This window comes from Dermochelys coriacea, chromosome 13 (assembly GCF_009764565.3).
Source record: "Dermochelys coriacea isolate rDerCor1 chromosome 13, rDerCor1.pri.v4, whole genome shotgun sequence".
NCBI lineage: Eukaryota > Metazoa > Chordata > Testudines > Dermochelyidae > Dermochelys > Dermochelys coriacea.
In genome coordinates, this window is record NC_050080.1 from 5,713,371 (window position 1) to 5,738,346 (window position 24,976).

The 24,976-nt window shown below is 44.1% G+C and overlaps 1 protein-coding gene across 7 annotated transcripts in view; it reads left to right on the forward strand.

Moving 5' to 3' along the window:
* MYT1 (myelin transcription factor 1) overlaps positions 1 to 24,976 on the forward strand; it is a 112,171-nt gene that overhangs the window by 26,599 nt on the left and 60,596 nt on the right. For all 7 annotated transcript variants that reach the window (XM_038370417.2, XM_038370419.2, XM_038370426.2 and 4 more), the window contains exon 2: positions 16,276 to 16,376. In XM_038370417.2, the coding sequence (XP_038226345.1) occupies positions 16,276 to 16,376 (101 nt within the window). The remainder of the gene's footprint in view (positions 1 to 16,275; positions 16,377 to 24,976) is intronic.

The following is a 24,976-nucleotide window of genomic DNA, read 5'->3' on the forward strand; positions in this document are numbered from 1 at the left end:
GGAAGAAGAGGGGCAGGGGGCTGGGCCTATGGTGAAAAGTGGACAGGCCAGACCCATCCACTTGCAAAAGCGGGAGGGCCATGGCCCCTTGGCCCTCTTCTCCCCCTCCCCCCACCATTCCAGCATCCATGCATCATGGCAAAGGAGGATCTGAAGGAGGACAATGATGTAGCATTGGGATGTTTATGGGGAGCTCCTCCTAACTGTCAGGAGCAGAACAGGAGAATATACAAAGATGTTTGTTTGAAAATTTAACCAGCGGGCTATGAAGGCGTATTCCATTGTCTGATCAGAGGCAGGAGTTAACATCTCAGAAGTGAATGAGAGATAAGTAGAGTGAGGATAGTCCATGAAGGGCTTTAAAAGAAGACAAGTAGCTTATGTTTGATGTGATAGAGAAGGGGGAGCCCAGGGAGGGATGCAAAGAAAGGGGTGATGTGGTCAAAGTGATGAACTAGGAAAACAATCTTTGCAGCTGCCTTCTGAATGGATATGAGTGGAGAGAGATGGCATTTGTCAAGGCCAAAGAGAAGGATGGTGCGGTCGTTGAGATGAGTCTGCATAGATGGCTCGGAAAGGCTGTGTCTTAGGGATGTCATACAGAAAGATTCAGCCTAGAAATCAGGATCTGAGAGAGGGCTGAGTAGAAGATGGTGCCCAGGTACGGGCCGGAGTGACGGGGGGATGACAGTGTTGTTCACTGTGATTAGGGCAGGACTTGGGGGCGGGAGAATTAGAAGTTGGTTTAGGCCATGTTGAATTTAAGGTGATGGCTAGGCATTCATGAGATGTCAGAGTAACTGAATGGAGGACGGCAGGGTGATGCTTCTGGTGCTAACGGAACAGCTGCATCCTGGTAGCAACAAACTCGTCTCTTTCCCTTGACACAGCCAGCTAGAAGCCCTTGTGTTCCTCTCTCTATCCTCTCACCCTGATGCCTGCAGAGCTGAACCAGATTATACCCAGCTGTCAGCAGTAAACACCTCTGAGCCATACTTCTGCTGATCTGATTGCTTGGTTGTTAGCAATGCAAGCTATGCTGGGAGAGTACGTTTAACACAGAGAGAGTATAAAGATCTGAAATTGCAAATCCCTACTGAAATTGCAAACTTTTCTTTCCCGTGGGGAAGAAGAAAGGAAAATATTCACAGATTTCACCAGTTTTGAATCCCCGGAAAAGTCTGAGCATGGGGTTAGGTGGTGGGTTAACAAAACACTATTTTATCTTTGGAGGAACACTCTCCAAACTTAACACCACGAGTGAAATGATTTTGTTTGTCTCACCTTGGTTCTTAATGGGCATTTGACTATGACACAGTTTTGCATAATTCACCAAGGGCACAGGAGATGCTGGGTATGAACTAGTGAGGAGTGTAACAATAGTGCTCAGGTGCATTGGCAGGCTGCATAAGGGCCCAGGACTATGGTGGCAAGATATGTCAGATCAGGTATAATGTACCCTGACCGAGCCATGGGAGAGTCAGTGCCCAGGATAGAGGTGCTTTGGTGTAGAAGTTGGGGGGAGTTTGTCCCGTGGCCTCTGAACTACGTTTCTCGTAAGCGGTGTCTGTATTTCTTGTCAACGTGAAAGTCATTTGCCTTATTGCTTTCAATGAGATTTACTGGTAAAAAGTAAAAAAATAAAAGCCTTTGGGATGGGACACAAATATTGTATGCAAAAGAGATGAGCTTGAATCTAAATGTCGGCTGTGCATCATGGGGAAGTGCCCATACATATGGCTCTCCACTGGTAATGTCTACTGGAGAGCCACGGTGCGAGGGCATTCCCGGAAGTACGTGAGTCCCAACAAACCCAAAACGTCTGAGTTTTACACACATGGTGATCCACAACACAAACACCAGCATGGGCCGGGAACCTGTATTCTAGGAGAGTGGGGAACTGCCTGGGAGGGGAGGAGTGCATGCCCAGACTGGGGCTTGCATTTATATAGTGTGAGCTTTTAGAATTAAACTTCTTCTGATTTGTCCCCACCTGGCCACTGGGTAGCCAAAGCTCATCTGTGGCCTCATGGGCCTCTAAACATAAGGACCTGAATTAATCCAACCTTTTTCCCCCGTCTCTGGGTTTGGAGATGTTGGTTCAGTTTAGTTTGGAGAAAGGGGCAGTACCTCACTCACAGAAAGCGCTGAAGGATTGTCTCACAGTTAAGGCTCTGATCTGGGTCCATTGCCCAGCTCCATTACAGACTCTTTGTGTGATCTTAGGCAAATCACTTAACCTCTCTGTGCCTCATTCCGCCAATCTGTAAAATGGGATGATAATCCCTTCCTTTCTCCCACCCATTTTCTTTCTTGTCTATTTAGACTGTTCGCTCCTTGGGTCTTTTCTAGGCCTTGGAGTGTACAAAGAGCTACAAAGACTCAGCTTCTCTTAAACAATTCACTAGATTCTTCTCTAGACAGACCAAAGATGATGAACACAGGGAAGAATCACCAGAAATCTAGACCCACTAGCACTTCCATCTATATATCTCATTCTAATCTATTTCTTAAATCATATTTACTGATAAAGTAAGCGATCTGTATCTATTACATGGCTGTTTAACTTCAATTAGTGTTTTAATGATTGGTCATTAACTGTGCAATATATAGTTAGCATCCTGTATAAAATCTTAAATTAAATGCATGTTTGGGAAGCTAAATTCCAAGCACTGGGCACTGCTCTTCTGCAGTACACAGGATGATCTTCACATTGGATGGGAAACATTGTGGACCCTTGAAAGGGGGTTAAACTTCCATTCGCTGAGCCATGAATGGGAAGAATGGCTAAGGTAGCCTGGAACAGCCATCACTGTTTACTTTGAAACCAACAGAGGTTTTAATTCAGGTCCCTTGAAAAAGCACCCAGATGCAGAGCTGCTATGCTGCCATATTCTTGAACGCTAAATGGATACATGCACTCACAATGTATCACTTCAAGCACATCTGTGTTCCCTGTGTGTGGGGATTAAGCAGGAGCATGGAGAAATTTACTCCAGTTTCAGGCTGGGTTTCATTGTGGTATGTCCTGTCTACTGTATAAGAGGGGTTCAGTTGTGCAGTTAGGATCCAAAAGATAGCAGCCTTAAATCGGTGATGAAAGGATCATTAGTGATGCCTGCAGGAACAAAAGCCCTTACTCCCCCATGGCTTTGAGCACACAGGAAAACAAATTCTGGTTAATAATGTTCTCCAGGTAGCTGGATCTTACACTGCTGAGAACCAGCCTCCACCTGGTTGTAAAGGGCAGTGAGGAGAAGCCCTGTTGCTTTCCTTTGTGGCAACCTTTTCACAACATTTAACATGTCTCTATAAAATATTAGGAAGGTGAATTAATAACTTGAGGGTTTTCAGAAGAAATCTGCATTGGTTAATTGCAAAGAAAACAACCAGAACTGCTCTTAGTAATCCCTTACATTCATGCAGTGTGTTTATGCAGTTTATTACACAAATAAAGGAATCACCCACCACTGTAATGCAGCTGCCTCTAGTGTGAAGTACAATAGCGGGTGTTGGTTTTTAGTAGTTTTTTTGTATATTTTTTTTTCTTTTTAACAGTGAACAGCAACCATGTCTGCATGACATTGCTGGGGGCATTTGAGTTGTCCTTAAATGCAAAATGACTCCCTCTCCTTTATGCCCATTACCAAAGAACAGTGTCCAGAGCATGTCTATGGTAGACTCTGGGAACCTTTATGCACGCTTCCTTTCCATAAAGGGCGCTCAGGCTGCAAGTACAAAGGGCCTACTCCAGAGCCCATTGACAGGAAAGGAAAAGTTACTGCTGAGTTCAGTGGATTCTGGATCAGGCTCCAAGTGCAGCAAACACAAGTAATATGCTGCTTAGAGAGTTTTTTACACACAAAATGAGGTTCAATTTCTCTTGAGACATACCTAGCCCACCCCCATTTTATGAGTTCCCCAATATAGCCTTCATAGTGCTTCTAGGTCAGCTTTAGGAAGGAGGCCTTAATTCACCTCACTCCAGCTTCCTATCCTAGGCCATGCCCGGATGTGTGTAGTATAAGAATACAGCCTGAATTTTTTCCAGACTGAGGTGTGACTGGCTTGGCTGAAGCATTAAATACCCCCTCAGCACATTCCAAGTCATGCAGCCGTAGGGCTTCCCTTTGCCACAACAGCATCCTTGAGTAGCAATGTGGAAAAATCTCATCCTCTTCCTTCATTTTATTTTTTTTCTTGTGTCTGTGGGAATAAAAGACTCTTGATGCATACTTAAAACAAAAAAGGTAACCTGGTGCCAAAGTTGTGGTGCTATGAAGTGCTGGTTGTCCCTGTGCTGAATGGAGTTGGGTTGGGTGTCATTAGTTGCACATGGAATTGCAGGTTTGCTGATCTTACCCCTGGATTCAGCAGGAAGAGCTCTTATTTTGAAAAGGTTTTCCTTCCACTCCTGTTTCTTTTCTGGATGATCGTTGAGGGTTTGTGTGGTATGGATGACAATATATCAGCAAGGAAAGACATGGTAACAGGGAGTCAGGAAATTTCTGAACGGGTGACTCTCTCTCTGTGAAAAGAAAAGGAGTACTTGTGGCACCTTAGAGACTAACAAATTTATTAGAGCATAAGCTTTCGTGGCTTATGCTCTAATAAATTTGTTAGTCTCTAAGGTGCCACAAGTACTCCTTTTCTTTTTGCGAATACAGACTAACACGGCTGCTACTATGAAATCTCTCTCTGTGGTCTTGTTCAAGTCACTTAAACTTCCTGCCTCCCTTTCCACAACTGTAAATAATGGGAAGGAGCAGAGAATTCTCAAATGCTATGGTGATGGGGGGCAGTATAAAATCCTAGGATAGATGGATGATACTTACCTACCTCACAGGACATTGCACTTTACCTTGACATAAAATGTTCTGTAGAAGTAGCAGTAACCTTTTGCCTTAAAGGAGTTGTCTTAAACACTCTATCATATATTAAACCACCAGATACATTTAGCCCGTGGATACAGTGGCTTAAAATCATGCCTTGAAGAAGGGCTATAATGTAATTTGCTTTATAACGATGCCTTATAACATTTTCCCCTTAATGTATTACTAATGCCTTTTATAACATCCTTAAGAGGAAGCTCCATTTCCTGAGGGGCTGCTACACGTATTTGGAAGTAAAGCTTTTCATTGTGATTGGTATTTCCAAGCCCGTATGTGGTGGCCACCTCGTTTTTAATAACAAAGCAACCCCCACCCCAAAAAAGTGTGATATAATTTGTGACACAGACAACATGGAAAGTTGATGTCCTGCAAGGGATTGCACATGAGATCCCATCCTGCTTGGTTAGTCTAACAAGCTTAAAATATCATTGTGGAATAATCAAACCTTTTTCATTTTTAAATATGAAAACTTTTTAATACTTGCTGTATCTAAGGCAGTTTCCACAGTGCAGATATGTACAGAGGGGGCAAAGCGATTAGGACTTTGCCATATGCTTCCAGGCAAGGAGCAGAAGGGATTCTGGAGCTTTCACTTGAGGAGCTGGCCCCCAGTGTAAATGCGGAGCAATTCCGTTGAAGCTGGTGGAGTTAGACTGGCATAGAACCGGTGTGCAGTCTTGCCAACGCTTGTGACTTTTTATTGGGGACTCATATTGGCTTTTCTCAAAGCTTCAGCTCCTGGAGTCATGTGAACATATGAGAATCTTGACTTTCATTTAAAAAATAATAAATTTCTCGACCTTGTGGTTGTAGAGAAAAGGTTGAAAATGTAACCTGAGTCTGTTGCAAAGCTTCAAAAACCAGAAGGCGAATTAGAAGCAGTTCACATTTTATTCTTTGGCTTAAAAATCCCAATCTCATGAGTCTGGGGGGGGCATCCGACTATCATTTTGTGAACGCTTAGGGCTACACTGAGTGTGGGTGAGCAGAGCAACAGGTCTTTGTAACGCAAGGGATGAATAGTTCACCCAGGTGCACTCCACACTGGATTGGGGGTGTCATGTGGCTGTCTGGATGGAGTCCAGAGCCACTTCATCCCTCTCTGCACTGGTTGGCAGCCCTTGAGGGGAGCTGAGAGAATGCATCCTACATCTCCAAAGAGAAGGTGAAAGGGAGGACACTTCACCTGGTGACTAGGGAGGCATTTTCCGATTGCCACACTGTATATAGCTCTGCAATGCACAAACACCTCACAGCACCTCTGCTTATGAAAACCTGAGTGGAGCCCTACAGCAAGTTGTACTGCCTTTGGTAGTATATTCTGATACTCCATTGATGGGTGGGGCACAGAGAGAGAGGAATGCACTGCCGATGCCTACGTCTTCTCCATCTTAGTGACGTCTTAGAACAGGCTGATGAACCTACCGAGATGCACCTGGTTTCCAACTGGGCACCCGAATTTTGCAGGATTTGGCCAAGATCCCATATATCTACCCAGATTCCTTCCAAAGGTTCCCAGCTGTTTCCATGAATCTGGGACCAGTTTTGACTCTCTAAGAATGCTCCAAACCAGGCAAAGTTTATTTAATTTGGTTTCCATCGCAAGCGTATTGCACTGCTCAAAACTGGACTGACTAGGTGCCGTAATTGGGGAGCTACAAATCCTTGCTGTCTCATTTGTTCTCTCCACTTGTTTCCTCTGCAAAGCTTCGGGGCTTATGCAGATCCAGACAGAGATTAGAAAAGCTAGAGAGATTGGGAGGAAAAGTGGAGCCATAATGCCACAGCAATACAGAAGTGTTTTTTTGGCACGATGCAGTATTTTGTGTGTTCACAGGGTACGTATTTTTATATACTAGAGAGGAGCCCAAGCTGTAAGTTGGGGTCCAGATCTGAACTTCTTCAAAGTCTTTTGGAGGTGCCAAGATCCAGGGTTTGAAAATGAGCCCAGGCTGGGAGGAAAACACAGATTGTGGGGATGCATACTGCTCATAAGAGAACACAAGGAGAACCCCACCCTACACAATAGATGACCTAAGGGGGCACAAAGCAGGGATGGAGAAGCTAGTTCTATGAGTTGCAGGTAAGAATCTGGATATTATGCAGTTCTCCCATCCCCGGTCTGGCAGTGATGCTGAGCACTCACGAGAGCCACTGATTTCATTTGGAATTGTGTGAGCTCACCACCTCTCCAGATCAGTTCTTAAATGATTTGGGTAATGTGTCAGATCATTCCTCAGTGGGCAATTCTGTACATCACAGAATCTCTATGCCACTTGGCAATTAACTTCTTCAGCTCAGCACTTCCTGTCTCCCCAGGGAGACGTATGCTATAAAAATCAACCCTGCCTTAGTCCATTTTGAACTAGAAACTCAATGCAGGGTTGCACGGAGTTCTCTGCACAGCTTTTCAGCAAGCTTGGTTCATTGCAGCCTAGACTATTCGCTTAGTCTAATTTTTTTTTCTAAAATACTGAATGAAATAAAATATCTTCTTGTATCTTTTAGAGGGGAAGTTTTACTGTTTAACTTTTGGGGACATCTCAGGGAATTGGATTAACTGATGAATTCCTGGGTGAAACTAATTCTGTATTTTATTTAACAAAAAAACCCCAAAACATTTCTATGCCATGGTTCAAAATACTGTAGGCCAAATTCTGCCTTTGGCTTTGCTTGCACAACACTCCAAGTGTGGTCACAGCAGTGGGTTGGACCATGATGGAATGATGCTGTGTTTTTAAAAAAATAAGGGGGATTCCATCCGATTCAAAAGCAACTTGATAGAGTTCAGAGCTGCGGCAAAGTGGGAGAAAGGTCACAAGGCACAGACATTGAATCTGATTCCAACCCACATTAGTCTGTCAGACAATCTCCGGAGCTCACAGTCCTCCAGAGTTCTCTCCTCTGGGGTGGTCTGGGAAATTTGCTAGGTGTAGGAGGAACCTCCTTCCACACCTTGCAACTGTAGCCACGTGAGCTGTGATTCTGCTTAAACCAGGGTTTGGGGGTGAGGGATAGTGCAAGCTGTTGTCCTATGGGGAGTATGCATGTCAAGCAGTAGGGATACAGGAAATACGATTAATGTGTTAACAAGGTTATCCCAGCTAACTAAATTCAGGACGGGGAGACTAGGGCTGGAGTGTGGTGAGCTCATTGTGACAAGCAGCTCTCCAACAAAATCTTTCTGGCTGTCAGGGTGTCTGTGTTTTCCTAACACACATTGCCTGTTCTCTTCCCTGCTATTTCTCGATCACATGGCATGACCAAGAGTATAAGGAGGTGGGGATAGGGTCACCTGTAAGCATCAGTAACTGGCCAATGGATGGGGAATTGTGGCATCAGGTGGTCAGATTTACCCTGGCAGTTGCCTAGGGTGACAGCTGTGTCATTCCTACCATACAACTTGGACACAAGTGAACAAAGCAGGCCCGATGAGGGGTGGGAACTGTACTTTTTCCTCTGTAAGGATGTCTGACCCCCATAAAGTCTGAGGCTTTTGCAAACCCCTCAAACCACATATAGGGGTTGCAAAGACATCCTGAGTTCATGAACCTTTTTTCTGTAATTTAAGCCCATTTTTCCCAAGAGTGATTGTTAGTTTAAAACATGTATTTGTGGTTTAAAGGGAAATCTGTATCAGGTGGAGAAGGACACACAGCTCCTCTGAGATAGGCTGGGACATTTGGGTGCTCTGTACATAGTGTATGACCTGCATTGAGTTTTCATTTAACTTTTGCCTTTGTTTTTATATATCCATCCCTCTCCCTCCACTGTCGCACTGTCTTTTCCAATTTCTGCTCCATTTTCACCCTACTTCTGCCATCTCTCTTTCTCTGTTCCTCTTTTCATAGAATCATAGGACTAGGAGGAACCTCGAGAGGTCATCTAGTCCAGTCCCCTGCACTCATGGCAGGACTAAGTATTATCTAGACCATTCCTGACAGGTGTTTGTCCAACCTGCTCTTAAAAATCTCCAATGATGGAGATTCTAAAACCTCCCTAAACAATTTATTCCAGTGCTTAACCACCCTGACAGTTAGGAAGTTTTTCCTAATATCCAAACTATACCACCCTTGCTGCAATTTAAGCCCATTGCTTCTTGTCTTATCCTCAGAGGTTAAGAAAAACAATTTTTCTCCCTCTTCTTTGTAACAACCTTTTACGTACTTGAAAACGGTAATCATGTCCCCCCTCAGTCTTCTCTTTTCCAAACTAAACAAACCCAAGTTTTTCAATTTTCCCTCATAGTTTCTAGACCTTTAATCATTTTTGTCACTCTTCTCTGAACTCTCTCCAATTTGTTCACATCCTTCCTGAAATGTGGCACCCAGAACTGGACACAATACTCCAGCTGAGGCCTAATCAGCGTGGAGTAGAATGGAAGAATTCCTTCTAGTGTCTTGCTTATAACACTCCTGCTAATACATCCCAGAATGATGTTCACTTTTTTTTTGCAACAGTGTTACACTGTTGACTCATATTTAGCTTGTGATCCACTATGACCCCCAGATCCCTTTCCAGTGTACTCCTTCCTAGGCAGTCATTTCCCATTTTGTATGTGTACTACTGATTGCTCCTTCCTAAGTGGAGTACTTTGCATTTGTCCTTATTGAATTTCATCCTATTTACTTCAGACCATTTTGAATTTTAATCTTATCCTCCAAAGCACTTGCAACCCCTCCCAGCTTGGTATCATCCGCAAACTTTAAAAGTAGTATTTGCTATGCCAATATCTAAATCATTGATGAAGATATTGACCAGAACCAGACCCAGAACCGATCCCTGAGGGACCCACTCATTATGCCCTTCCAGCATGACTGTGAATCACTGATAACTGCTCTCTGGGAATGGCTTTCCAACCAGTTTTGCACCCACCCTCTAGTAGCTCCATCTAGGTTGCATTTCCCTAGTTTATTTATGAGAAGGTCATGCGAGACAGTATCAAAGCTTTACTAAAGTCAAGATATACCACGTCTGTGGCTTCCCCCCATCCACAAAGCTTGTTACACTGTGAAAGACAGCTATTGGGTTGGTTTGACACAATTTGTTTTTGATAAATCCATGCTGACTGTCACTTATCACCTTATTATCATCTAGATGTTTGCAAATGGATTGCTTAATTATTTGCTCCATTATCTTTCTGGGTACAGAAGTAAAGCTGACTGGTCTGTAATTCTCCAGGTTGTCCTTATTTCCCTTTTTATAGATTGGCACTATATTTGCCTTTTTCTAGTCTTCTGGAATCTCTCCCGTCTTCCATGACTTTTCAAAGATAATTGCTAATGGTTCAGATATCTCCTCAGTCAGCTCCTTGAGTATTCTAGGATGCATTTCATCATGCCCTGGTGACTTGAAGACATCTAATTAATCTAAAAAAGAAAAGGAGTACTTGTGGCACCTTAGAGACTAACAAATTTATTAGAGCATAAGCTTTCGTGAGCTACAGCTCACTTCATTGGATGCATTTGGATGAAGTGAGCTGTAGCTCACAAAAGCTTATGCTCTAATAAATTTGTTAGTCTCTAAGGTGCCACAAGTACTCCTTTTCTTTCTGCGAATACAGACTAACACGGCTGCTACTCTGAAACCTAATTAGTCTAAGTAATTTTAAACTTGTTCTTTCCCTATTTTACCCTCTTCTGATCCTACCTCATTTTCACTGGTATTCACTATGTTAGATGTCCAATCACCACCAACCTTCTTGGTGAAAACCAAAACAAAGTCATTAAGCTCCTCTGCCATTTCCACATTTTCTGTTGTTATTTTTCCCCGCCTCATTGAGTAATGGTCCTACCCTGTCCTTGATCTTCCTCTTGCTTCTAATGTATTTGTAGAATGTTTCCGTTACCCTTTATGTCTCTAGCTCATTTGATCATGGTTGATTTCATGGTTTCTGCAAACAGACTGTAGTTTTAATAACTCCTGTTTAACTTTTGACCCCCATGCTATTCTGAGGGGTTCTAATTGAAACAAAGCAGCTTCTATCATCGCTCCCTAATCTTCTAAATCCAAATTTTGGAATGAAATCTCTAACTTGGGGATTTCTGGGGAGTCATTGATGCAAAGCCAGAAAAATAATCTAATCAGATGACCTAACAAAAGTCATATTTAGGACAAACAGAGGAAAGGTGGCCTTATGATTACTAATCTTAGTCCCTGTTACCATAGTATCTAAGCACCTCACAACCCTTAATGTCACAACACCCCTGAGAGGCAGGGCAGTGCTGTTATCCCCATTGCACAGGTGGGGAACTAAGGCTCAGAGGGGAACAGAAAGTCATACAGGAAGCCTGTGGAAGAGCAGAGAACTGAACACAGGATTCTGTAGTCCCTACCTAGTGCCCGAACCACTGGTCTACCTTTCATCTCGCAATGGCTAAGGGACCAAACTGAGACTCGAGAGCTCTGGTTTCAAATCCTACTATGCTACAAAATCCTGTGTGACTGTGGGCAAACAGTTTAATCTCTCTGTGCCTTAATTCCCCCGTGTGTAAAATAGAGAGCATGATCCTTTTTCTCTCATGCTTTTTTTATTTTGTCTATCCAGACTATAAGCTCTTCCAGCAGGGAGTAAATTTTACCTTGTGTATGTGCAGTACCTGGCACAATGTGGCCCAATCTCAGTTGGGACTTCAAGGGGCTACTGTAATAATCAGGGTCACTTTCAGAGACACAAATGGGAATTAGATGACCAACTCCCATTGACTTTCAGTAGAGGTTATTGGCACCAGCTGCCCCTAGTGTCACTTAAACTCTCCTCCAATTATAGAAATGACCAAGCCTAGAGAACGTGGAAACACACCGTGGCAATAGCAAATGTAACATATCCCATTAGCTCTTCCTGAGGCCATAAACACAGAGAGACAATTGAACTCAATGGAGTGGAGGGCTTCCCCACATGGCACATTTCCTCCTTTTATTCTGCAGGTTTCTTCTTTTGTAATTCCTCTTACGTTGGTGGTAGATACATGGAGCAAGGCTTGGAGAATGGGCAGTAAATTATTCAGCATGAAATACCATAGGAAATCACAATTAAAGATTCAAGGGGAAGGATCGTATCAGAATTGCCCAAAGCAACCACAGTTTGCCAAGGTGAGCTGTGACATTCAGGGCCCTGAGGCCAAAATCTGGGGGCATCCCTTCTGATTTGATTGTGACAAGGTATAACTTAATACAGGGAAAGGAAGGCAGCCTAATATACAGATGCTGCAGCTCACACATAGGAGCAGATTCTCAATTAGTGTGAATGGACTGTGATCAGGTTAATGTGCTAAAAACAGAGTGGTGGAGGGGCTAGCTGCCCTGCATACATACCTAGTGTCTCAGGTGGTACATACTGCAGACAATTAGACCCTCCCACCACTCACTCTGCTGCAGCTATGCTCTGGTTTTAGCACTCTAGCATGATTGGAGCTAGCGCAGGTATGTCTCCAGGAGATGTAAATTTCCAGCTCGACATGTAGACATACTCTATATTCAGAAAAAAGAAAAGGAGTACTTGTGGCACCTTAGAGACTAACAAATTTATTAGAGCATAAGCTTTCGTGAGCTACAGCTCACTTCATTGGATGATGAAGGAAAAACCTCCAAGAAATTGCCCCTCTTACTCAGGTTGCAGGTACCCCCTGGTATTTTTCCAAGTTAAAATGCATATAATAGTAATAGCGAGTTCTTACATAGCACTTTTCATCCACAAATCTTAAAGGAAAAGAAGTAATGCTCCCCATTTAATAGATAAGGGAAGGGAGGTGCCCACAGTCATATAGCAGAGCCAGACTTAGAATTGAGATCAAGTGCATCCCAGTCCCATCCACGGGGCTACCTGCTTTTCTTTAGAAAGTTCACAGACCTTCAAGTTCAAAAACCCATGGGTGTGCAAAGCCCAAATGTAATGGAACATGGTAAAATGCCTTTTATTTTTTCTTTGTATTGGGGAAGGGAAGACGAAGGATTGTTTCACTTGGTGTATAACAACATGACAAAAAACGTTGCTGCTGTCAACACATGGAAAAGGCAGTTGAATCCTGCTGTTTGTGGTATAGTGCCCTTTGTGCATTTGATCCTTGCTTATATCAGGATCTTTGATACTGGGTGTTGTGGAATAATTACCCACGCCCTTTTCCCAATGGATGTGACGCTTCTAATAACATGTTTCCATCACTGCTGTCCTGCCCAATCCAATTGTGGCTATGAGATCACTCTGGATGGCATTACAAGGGCAGGTTATGACTCCAATTATAGCAGTTCTTGCTGCTCAGGACTGAGAAGAACTGGTAATGACTGTTCCAGGACTGGACTAGCAAAGCAATAGCAGGTCCAGACTGAGGTTTAGTGGCAGGGTTGTGAAGTGGGCCTGAGCCAAGAATGGAACCAGGAGATGTTGCCTTGGCACAGTCATGTGTGAGGAAGGTGTACATGGAGCTATGTCCTGTCTCTAGTCAACTTTGTGAGCCCCCCATAAGAACCAAATCCACTCTAAAATGGGGGTGAAACAAGGAGAAAGTGAAGGGACTAAGCTAAATGAAAATGGTGGGCTGAATGGTGGCCATGCTCCAGCACAGGTGGACTGGGCTGGTGAATGGGGAGAAGTCTCATGAAGCCCCTGCCTGCCCAAGTGCTAACATGCAGGGGATGTCAGTGCACCAGCCTGGGTAAAGCTGGGGAGGGCAGGGAAGAACACCAGCTTGGGTGGGGCCAGTGGGCCCTTTGGGGAAGTGGCGGAGCAGGGGGAGGGACCCTGGTTCAGGTGCAGGTGGCCCCCTCAATTCTAGGCAGTGTGGTGCTCCTGGGCGAGGGGGTATGTCTGCAGGGGCCGGGCCATGGATTCCCCCAGGAGGCTGATGCTAGGTGGGTGTGTGAAGATATCTTTCTTCCAAAGGGGATGCAAGAGTCAGTAGTGAGCCTGGTCCTCCCCTATTTAACCAGGAGGCTGCCCGCCATCCTCCCATCAGACGGTAGGCTTGGTCCTCCCTCGCTCCAAAGTGGCTGTGTCTGCAGGAGCCTTCCCTTTGAAAGCCCTGGTTTTGTATTTTTAGCGTGGGTTGGTTTAATGACCCGCTCCCGAAGTGCTGGTCTTGTAAAAGACAGTTGTCATGGAAACCTGGGGTGAGAATAGGGACGCCACATGGCTCTTCGCAGTGTCCAGCGGACGAGCTCATCCTCTGCTCAAATGTGTGAATGTTTGTGAAGGATTAAAATTCAACAGGATCTGTGTCAGTGGGGAAGGGGATTGGCAGAAGGAGCTCAAAGACCATAGAGAGGAATTCAGAGGTTCATCCATACCACAGACCCTTTGGTGTGTTTTGTCAGCAGCCCCACCCATTACGTTTCCCAGGCTGATGTGGGAAGTACCATCTCCCCATCCTTAAAGCTGGTCTGCCCAAGTGGAAGTCACCATGGAAGAGATGAGTAGGAGCAGAGTGCTCTTTACCTAGTTTAACTAGGTTATAAACTCTTTGAGGCAGGGACCATCTTTTTGTTCTGTGTTTGTACAGCACCTGTCACAATGGGCTCTTGTCCCTGACTGGGGTCTCCAGGTGCGACTGCAATAGAAACAATAGTATATCTAATTCCGCAGCTAGTCTCCTCTAATTGGTACTGATGGGTGAACCTCAAATGCTCGGTTTTGCGTTTGAGTTTAAATAATCCAAATTTTCCCTCAAGAGCCTGTTCATCTCTGGCCTGCAAGACAGGGCTGACCTCTCATGAGACAGGTTTATTTCCTGTTCTTTCTAGCTTCTGAATTTGAATTTCCCCACCCTGCCCCCCGACACACACACACACAGACTCAAATCAGGGTCTTTTTTTTTTTTTTTTTTTTTTTTTTTTTTGCAAAACCTTAGGCGAAAAATATGCTTATTTTCAGACCTGCCCTGCTTTTGATCACTTGAAATGCTGTGAGAATATTCCCCTGGAATTGTGTGGATTGGTCTCAGCTTGGAAGCTACAGTGGAACGGTACCAAAAATCCCCCCAAATCCTAGAAACATAAGGGCTCAATTTCAGAATAGTCAAAGTTCAGTCCAAGTTTGGCTCTAGGCTCAGGGCTGGGAGTTCTTATATTTCTGGACCTGATGGACCATCCTTAGGACCACATCTTGATGTCCTTACTCAGTCTTCATTCATGCCAAACTCTCTTTGACTTCATTAAGCATTTTACTGAATTAAGAAGTTAGGGTTGATCTCCCATGGGTTTCACTCTGGAAAGGGATGGTGGACTCTGGGCCAGCAAATCTCCATGAGAACCCCCTCATAGAACATTCCCCTCCACTGCCCCATTGGGGGAGGAGTTGTCCCTATGCTGTAAAAGAAGGCCCCAGGGCCTACCCACAAACCCAATAGATCTTCCCATTTCCTGAGAAACCCAGGGCATCTGCCTGGAGGCTCTGTGCCTTCGTAGTAGCCCTGGCATGCATAAGGCTGCTGCTCCAGCCCTGCCGGTGACCGCCTCCTGGTGTTGGCTCCCAGTTGTGGTGAGCTCAATGGTAAGGATCAGACATTCCCAGGTGGTATTATCTCTTCTGACCAAGCTCCACAGGGCCATATGTATCCACCCAATCTCCGCCCTCTCCCCTGGCACAGACACCACGCCCACCGAGGCCTCTGTGGATTCAGAGGGTGGATGGACTGAGCCATGTTGGGCCACACCCCTCCCTCCATGCAGGTTGGTGATGACCCCTGTGTACTGGGGCCCCTCCAAGACTGGACTGATCTTGCCTTGAGGGGAGCACTCAGGGACCGACTCTTAGCAATTATCCTCCTCCAAAGCATGATAGTTAAATGCTCAATCCAAACGTTTTATGAACGCTGGACTATTAACAGCAACAAACCCAACAAGAAACCTTCAGGTTATTAAGAGATGGGCCTAAGATGTATAATGAAATGTGTCACCAGTGTGTAAAACACCATTTCCAACATCCTCTTTGCACAATTCGTTTTTTTCCAGTGATCATCCTGTCTTTGTGCTTGGGCGGCAAATTGCTGAGGCAATTGTGGTAGGCTGGTTTACAGTTCTCTAGCTGTTTGTTGGTTCTCTCCCTCTACCATGTGTCAAGTTGTAGTCACAGTGAAGGAAATCTGGCTTTGCCAGTTCTGTGATGTCGCTCCCACTGTCGAGTGCCAAAAGGATGCACGTAGTGTCTTGGTGCTAGAAGCCAGTAGCATGTAAGCCCTTAGGGGGAGGAGCCATCTTTATGTTCTGTGTATGAACAGCACCTAGCACAATGGGGGTCCCAGTCCAGTGACTGGGCTCCTAGGTGCTACCACAATACAAATAATAACTAGGGTTCCTCTTTCTCAGTCCTGATGGCTCTGCTGAAGTGGTGTGGCCAATGGCCACAGGACTGATTTTGTTTCCTGACACTGTATTTCTCTTAACCCTTCAGAAAATGAGTTCCGGGGCGAGCTGCTGAATCAAAGGTGGACACGTGGAGAAAAGCTCAGCAGTTGTGAGACAGCAAAAAGCCTACACAGCAGACACATCAAGGTGAGCAGGCAGGGCACCCTTGCCAGAGCCTAGCAGCAAAGCAGCCTAGAAGTCCTATTCCCCCTGCTTTGTAGGACTGTAGATGGTATCATTAGAGAATCATATTACCTGACCTTTCCTGCATCATAAAAAGCTGAAATACACACCCCCTGCACAAAGGCCCATGCACTCGTTCAGCCTGTACAGAGGCTGTGGGTTCTACCGATGCAGACAAAACCCAGAGTGAATTGTCTCCAAAGCAGGAATTAGCAGAAGTGTCTACCCGTCATGAATCCTAGACACCACCAGGTATAAAAGGAGAAAGGGCCTCCAGCTGTACAATTTGGATCCAGATCCATGTCTGGATTTTTTTTTTCAATCCTTTCCTTCCCCACAACCCGTCATCGGGTATGCTTGGGTCTGAGATCTGGGTAAGGCCCATCTCTGATTAAAAAGGCTCTTTCTCTAAGACACAGGCTCATTGGAAGAAGCCCCTTGCACACCAGGTGAAACCTCAAAGCTTTAGAAGGAGATAAATGGGTCATTCATTCATGAACCCGGCCTATTAGACATCTGAGGGAGAGAAAAGCAACTCTGATGTTCTCAAACACAGCAGTTCTTTTAGGGAAAAGGTCGCAGCTGTGACCCTGTGAAAGGGGTAAAGCCAATGCTGTCAAACTCATGGTTGATTCGGAAGCTTAATTCAACATAAACCTGGGCTGCTCGCTATACAAATGACACTTCCTGCTTTCTCTTTGGCCCTATCAAGAATTGTCTTGATAACAAAACATCATCATGTGATGGACTATCAGTCCATTCAAATAGCCAAGAAATCACCCTGTAATTGATGCTAATTTACTTCTCCCAAATTGAAAATTAAACCTATCTGCAGAAACACCTTCTCTGCTTAGCAAATTGTGAGCTAACGGCAAGTGCTGTCCGGAATGCTCATGCCCTGAGAAAGCAGAATAACAGATGTTGCTATATTTAAAACTATACTGGGCCTGCCAGATAAGCACTTTCTTTGGATTTAATAAGAATGTTGTGTGTGACTAAAAGAAGGATTGAAAAAAAATTATTCCTAATAATACTTATCATTCAGCATTTGCAAAGCAAATATTCACTGATTGTCACAACACCACAGTTGGGGTGCGTTGTTTATCCCCATTTTGCCGATGGGGAAAGTGAGGCAGAAAGGTGAAGGGATTTGCCCATGGCTACAGGATAAATCTTAGAACTGGATTAGGACTCAGGAGTTTGACTGAGGGCTGACAACTGGTAGATATCTAAAAATACAACCCTACAACTTCAAAAGTTCACATGCAAGTCCGGAAGTGGTCATGATAGGGTTAATGGGTTTACCCAGAGTATTATGGAATGGAGTTATTTTCCACTCCTAGCTTACTTCCTGCTTAGTCAGTGGAGGGGAGGGAGGGGGTTGAGCACCCCTCTTCCCCCACCCTTACTGTGATGCAGTAAAGTAAAGCAGCAAGTTTGCAGCCTGCAATCCTGAGGGTGGACTTATTTTTTATTGCACAGAGCAGTCCCTCTAAGGACTGCATGTGCTCACCTGCCCATCCATGCCCATGAACAGTCACGTTGTGCATGTGCAGAGGTTGGGCCTGGACACACATCAGCACACGCTTGTGCAAATTTGGACCTGATCCTGCAAGCCCCTCCTCATTGGACCAATCCTTGCATTAGTGAGGACTTCTCCCCTAAGTAACAGTTTGCAGGTTCTGGACTTATACTATTAAATCTAAGATAACCTTTACTAAAAGGATTGCCAGCTTTTCAAACAGCTTTCCCCTATGTATCACACATCTGAAGTCAGGTAGGAACACTTTCAAAGATGTACCTCTGCACATCAATGCAATGAAGTATTCATATACTGTTACACTGCTACGTAAACCTTATGGAAGCCCAGCAGGAGATCATAGTTCGGACTTGGGTAAAGTGTTGGATTTCATGTATGTGTTTATGCATATATATAAAATATAAACATCTCCTTTTTATGAGGTCCGGTTGTGATTTGTAGTCCGTAGAACGGTGCAGCGGAGAAGGACAATGTGTTGTGTGGTGGGTTTTTGTGCATACAAAGAAATAAAGGCTCAGGATGAAATTTCTCTTTACAGGTTTGAAATGAGATATCAGAAGAGTGATGGGTAGAGTTACTCTTTAAACAGATCCAGCTGAGCCCATCAGTCTGGAAACCTCTGTTCATAATTGTCCTGGGCCCTGACACTGCATGGGGAAAAGAATCTCTCTCCTTCCCTCCCCCACCCTTTAATTCTTTTACACTCTTGAATGCCAGGTGAACGGACTATTGAATAGCAGGAAGTTTGTGTTGATGAATGCTGGTAAAGATTACATGAATTGGCCCATCAGAACACATGCTTTGGCATAACCTCCTGGCACCTGAACCTGGTGGCAATTTAGGGGAGGGACATGCAGCAGCACTGTGACAATTTCCTGAGGTTGTACTACATGGGGAAAAAAGAAAATCTCATGAAAATGCCGGCTTATTACAGAGCTTGAAAACAATGGTGTTGAGGAACTGCAGTTTCCCTTTTAAGGATGAGAGAATTGTTTGTACATCCTAAACCACTCAGAGCCCTCTGAGGATGAAGTGTTTGGATTGCATATTGTAGCACTTTCAGTAGGAAACTATACGTAAACCTAAGCTACCGCATAAGAAATTACCTTGGCCTAGCGCCTAAATGTTAGCCCTGTGAATGCAGATGATACAGCTCTTGCTATGTCAGATGTGATGCTGTGTAGCAGCTTTTCTGGTCTGTTTCCCCCATGCTCTGCTCTTGCTACAAAGCATTAGCACTTGGTAAATGTTTCATTTGTGCCGTAAGTTTTAGCAAATGAATACTGACAGTACAGCTTCATTAGGATGTTTATTATCCAGCTGTAATTTTTAATTTGGGGGTCGGTATGAGCTGCAATCTTACACATAAAGATGTCAAGGAGAAATCCTCCCAAGTCTTGAAGCCGGAGAAAACCACGCGGGGTGTCTTTTCTCTAAAGCAGCGAGGGAGCAAAAAGCAACCACTAGTTTATTCAGCTGCGAAGGGGACTCACAATGGGTGGAATGTCAGGAGGATTTAAATCAAGCAGCAGGGAGAACCCTAAAGGGGAAGAAGAGGAAGGGGGAAACCAACCTCTGAGTGTGGTAACAAAATAACAGCTGGGAGCTACAGGGCTGATACGCAGGCTTCAGGATACATTCTGCTTTTTAAAAGTAGAGGGGGCTTTAAGCTAATTCCCCCCCCTTTTTTTTCCTTTTAATTAACAACTACAGCAGGCCCATGGTGCCAAAGTCATTATCATTTCATGGAATGTTTGCTGGAAAAATACTTTTGGGGGAGTGGGAAGGGAGGTTCTTAGAGTCTGATCTTTAAAGTTTTGGTTGATGTAACACCATTGAGCCACATTCTAATCTCACGTGGACCAGGTGTAACTGCACTGAAGTGAAAGGGGTGATGATCCCTGGTGTGAGGAGGTGGGGGAGGAATGAAATCAGAATCAGGTCCCTTGAGCCTTATCCTGGTGGTTGCACACTTGTTCCAAGGTACATTGTTGATTTCCGGATGGAAAGCTAATTCCCCAGCAGTCAGAAAGCTATAGGGCAGATAACTGAAATTCTAGCTATGCCTCTTCTAGTTGACTCACACTGATAACGTCAGGAGGAGGAAACTAAGGGCTTGATGGTGCCTGGTGCTGAGTGCCCCGAGAGCTCTTCCTACCAGCTGCTGCGTATGTAAGTTACCTGCACGATCAAGCTCGCTCTCCTCCATTCAACCTACTTCTGGGGACAGGCTCAGACCTTCAAATGAGCATGTGCCTGCTCTTGGAGGGGGCATGTGCTGGCCTGGGGCCCTGTGATAGCGCCACCTCTTGGGGGCGGGGAGGGTGGACACGTGCACACGATAGCGCCAGCTGCTTTTGAAGGAGCAGTCGATACGTTAATAAAGCTTAATGAAGCTGCCAGTTAAACCACCCCCCTGTCTAATAATGTTTTGCAACTAATAAATTATCTTAGCCCAATTGTAATGACATATGTCATTTAAAAGTGTCAATCTACTCACCACTTGTGTGGGTCAATCAGTGCCTTAATCTTCTAGGGGCTTTCCTGGAAGATATGGCACTTATGTGGGAAAGCAGCCTGGCTCTCTCCTTCCTCAATAGGATCTGTGCTCTTTTAACAAGGGCTGTATTGTGGCCTGGGGATGGAGTGGCAGGCAAGCTGTATCATTCTGGCAGGCGCTGCACCTGGGACACACCCCCTGGAAGCACAGCTCCTCCAGAGCACCCCTATCCAGGTGGAAACATGGGGAATACCGCATTGCTTACTGCGGAGATGCAGCTCTCTCAACTCCAGGCTGGTCCATTGCTCAGCCTGTGGGAGTGAAGGGACTTGCCCACCCCACCCACACACTTATGGAGGCACAGTGGAGAACAGCAGCTGCACAGGGGTTCGCTGCACTGAAGACCTGAGATATGTAACACCCAATCGGGTGGGGCTACTTACTCCCCCTTGCTCCCCTCCACAGCTGGGTTAAAGTTGGGTGTAATTATTACTGCCTCTTCTTTGAGGGAACTGGCCTTTTGGAGTAGGGATGGGGGAAGAACGGAAAACATTGGACCAAGAATTATTATTCAGTCCCTTTTGCTAGAGAAACATGATGTTTCTTATATCGTTTTCCTTATCAGCTTTTGCTAGGCTGGTTTCATTTACTTTTAAAAAACTAAAGTGAAAACTTCCTTTTCTGGCTGTGGATGAGACCTAGGTTTTTGTCAATGGAATTTGTATCTACCTACAAATGAACAGTCCTGAAAACTTTGTTTTGTTTTTTGCTTTTTCTTTCCATTTAAAATCAATATTCCATTCAGAATCCCCACCCCTCTTTGTCAAAACGAATGCTTTGTAAGTAGGTCTATTTCTTCCAAGCTCTGCAGTGCTCTTGAATATACATAAAGTATTAACTCTGACCTTGGGGAATTTCAGCATGGCCCTTACTGATATATTTGCATAGAGCTGTCAAAACGATAACTTGGGTTCCACCCCATGAGTGGTTGAGAGGTGTGCAAAGGCAGTCACACTTGGGTGTCTTGAAGAACAAGAGATAGAGCATGAGCTTAAACAAGTTCAAACCATGTTTAATACTTCCATTAGCACCAACAAACATTTGGTGGCTGTTTCATTGGAAGAGAAAAACCCCATAAATATTTCCTCAGATTAAGCTTCAGATCTATATTGTATCATTATTACTATAGCACTAGAGTAGTGTTTTAATTATTATACTTATATAGTACTAATGTGTGTGTTTGTTTACTATCAGTTTTGATTTGTACCTTACTCAAGCAAAACTCCCACAGAAATTTATCTGAGTAAGGGCCTCGTGATTTGGCCCTATAGTATTAAGATATTGTTAACATTATCCAGATAAGGGAAGCGCCAAGGGGCCCCAACCCACATCAGGGGTTCATTGTGCTAGGCTCTGAATAAACACATAGTAAGAGACAGTTCCTGTCCCTAAAAGTTTGCAGACTAAATAGACACAGGATGGAAGGGGAAACAGAGGTGAAGTGATTTACTCAAGGTTACCCAGCCAGTCAGTCATTCAGTGGCAGAGTTTGGGAGGGAGCCCAGGTTTCTTTGACATCCAGTCCCAGTTTGCTATCCACAAGGCTGTATTGTCGCATAGAATTGGGATAGTAAATCCACTAGGGCCTTTGCTATTGGTGTTGATTTTACATGGAAGTTGCTGGTATATTATGGTAATAGATGGCCCTATAAAATTCTAAGGTAGGTAGCTTGTTCTATAGTGTCCTTGTAGTATTATTAATATGCTATTGAGCTAACGTACTATAGGGTTAGCATTCTGTAGTTCTTTAGTTTAGTGCAGTATTCAGATCATCAGAGCAGTGTTACATCGTTACAGAGATCCAGGATAAAAGATTGTTGCAGTGCAGGGAAATGCCCAGAGGTTTTCATAGAGGAGCAAAGTTTTTTGTTTTTTCAGTCTAAGTTAAAATAAGAATAATACAAACCTGGGTAGCTTTCCAACCGGGTTATTATGAACACTAGTGAGAAACCAAATGGAAATACCCTGTCAGTCTCCAAGACTGCCAACATGCTCTATGTGACCTGAAATTTCACGTTAAAATGATCTGTCGAGAAGACTTCTCATTGATGAGGCAAAAACTAAAGGACAGTGGTTTCATATAAATAAGCCTCATGCATGTGAGCCTGACAACACTGAGATCTCAAGATGTTCACTGATGGCACTGTCAGCTTAAGCCACCAGAGAAAGGTATAATGGGGCTCAGAGGAGAATACTTCCTTGTATTTTTGCATCTTGCTGGGAAATGTCACCCAAGAAAAAAAGGTTTATTTTCTAGTCTAATGATCTTTAAAAACCTGACAGATGTTTGTGTTTGCATGACTCTCATTCCACGCTGCTTTATGGACTCTGGGTATGGAAAGAACTTTATTTCAGATAGGCCCACAGTTTCAAAAGTGCGTGCTTGTGTGTACATGTCTTCCAGAACTATTAGCCTCCATCTGAGCGTGCTATTGGAAATCCATCAAATTAGGAGGGCAATGTGCCATATAGAGGCCCTCTCCTTTCAGCACTCCACCAAGAGGCCCCCTACTAATTCAGTAACGATTTAAAGGGGCTGTTGTGGCTCAGGGGAAAGACACATGCCATGCGGCTATATCTCCTTCCCCCCCACATACATTAAATCTCACGTGTGTTGCATCCTCAGTGTAAAGCAGAGGAATACATCAAGCTCATGCTTGTAAGCCAGAATCAGAAGTCAGAAGGTGATGTTTTTATCTGACTCGAACAGGGAAAAACTAATGATATGAAAATACTGACAAGAGCTGGGTGAAATTTGTAAGACATCTTTTTTTTCACCAAAAAATGCATATTCAGATTGACCAAAACATTTCACCAAGTTGCCAAATTGTTTTGGGGGAGAAAAGGGTGCCCGGGGGGGGCGGGGGGGATTAAAAATTTCAAAAAAGAGTTGAAATGTTTCATTTTGACCGTTTCTAAATGAAATGTTTTGCTATTTCAATTCCAAATTCTCTTTTCGTTTTGAATTTTGCATCATTTGAAAGTAAACCCCCTCAAACTGAATGTTTCATTTTGAATGGACTGTTTGGTTGGACTTTTTGACTGTCGTTTTGAAAATAAAATAAAATAAAATAGAGCTAGCAAAACTAATGCTGGTCCTAGATTTACCTATTGATTTAAAAAAAATTAATTAATGTTTCATAAGCCCTGCGGAAAAGAATTTTCAGCACAGTACAGAAATGTAAAGCATTCCTTTCTTGAGGAGTTGACCCACAGTTACTTTTTGTTCGGTTATTTGAGGTGCAGCTGCTGCACTGAAAAATCTGTTACTTGCAAAATTCCAGTGCTCCTCTAGGATTTGAAACCATCTTACTCCACAATAGTATGTGTCTACTGTAAAATATTAGACTAGAATATACAGAACTTAGAAAGTTTTAACTCTGCTTGACAAAACATGTTAAATAGGTAGGTAGTTGAAATATGGGATTGTTAATGCAAGCCACGCCCTAACTCATTACCACCCCCAAAGCCCACGGCAAATCTTATTAAAGCACTCAAAATGTCTATTGATTCCCCAGTGCTGTAGCCATGTGAAGCTCTTATCAAGAAATAGAGGGACTTATCCATGGGAAAATGTGAAAAGGATACATTGCAAAGCCAGCTGATCCAACCAGTCCATTTAACACTTCCACATTCCAGAATTTGCAACACCAGCAAGCCAAATATCAATATCCCTGTGCCTTTTCCAATTGGGGTCATGTGATGGTCCGTCCAAGCTCTATACAGTTGTTTCTTGTAGTAGCTGCAAAAAGCAGTGATGTGGTGCCAATGATGCTTACCTGTATTTGGGCAGGAAAGCTGGGTGGCTTGCCAAACCTCTCTTCCAAGTCCCAGTGGGATGTATTTGCACCCAGACACTTTGTGCATGCTCCAGTCCTGGCCATTCAGAGTTCCGGCCTACTTTTCATCCTGTGTAAGTGATGTATGCGTTCTCCTTTGAGGATCAAAGCCACTGTGTGTCTGCAAAAGAGCAAAGACTCAGAAGTCCATCCTGCACTTTATGCAAAAGGTTGTTTGAAAATGTGGGCCTCAGTGCATACTAGTTCCGTCTCAAAGAGAGGGTCGGGAGTTCAGTCTCCATGGTGACTTTAATCCATGGCCTATCTTCTGAGTTTGCTAACAAGAATGGGTTAATTGGTGACTGGCTTTCTGAGTGATTAGGAGCATAAATACTTTGCGCATACTGTGTATGAGGGTACCAATTTCTGGGCACTAGCAGTGCTTAACTGGCACAGTTATGAACAAGCTAGCGAGGCTCCAGGCTTGCTTTCCAGTCTACATTCCCCAAAAGGGCAGGATTAAGACCTGAATATTTGCCCCTCTGTATTTTATTCCCTTTAAATTGAAGCTCTTCACACCAAAGCGAAGAAGTGCTTCCTGTTGTCCTTTTAAAAAAAAAAAAAGTCAATACATTGCAAATGGCAAGGTGTTCTGGAAAAAGGAATACCACAGCTGTTAGCTTCA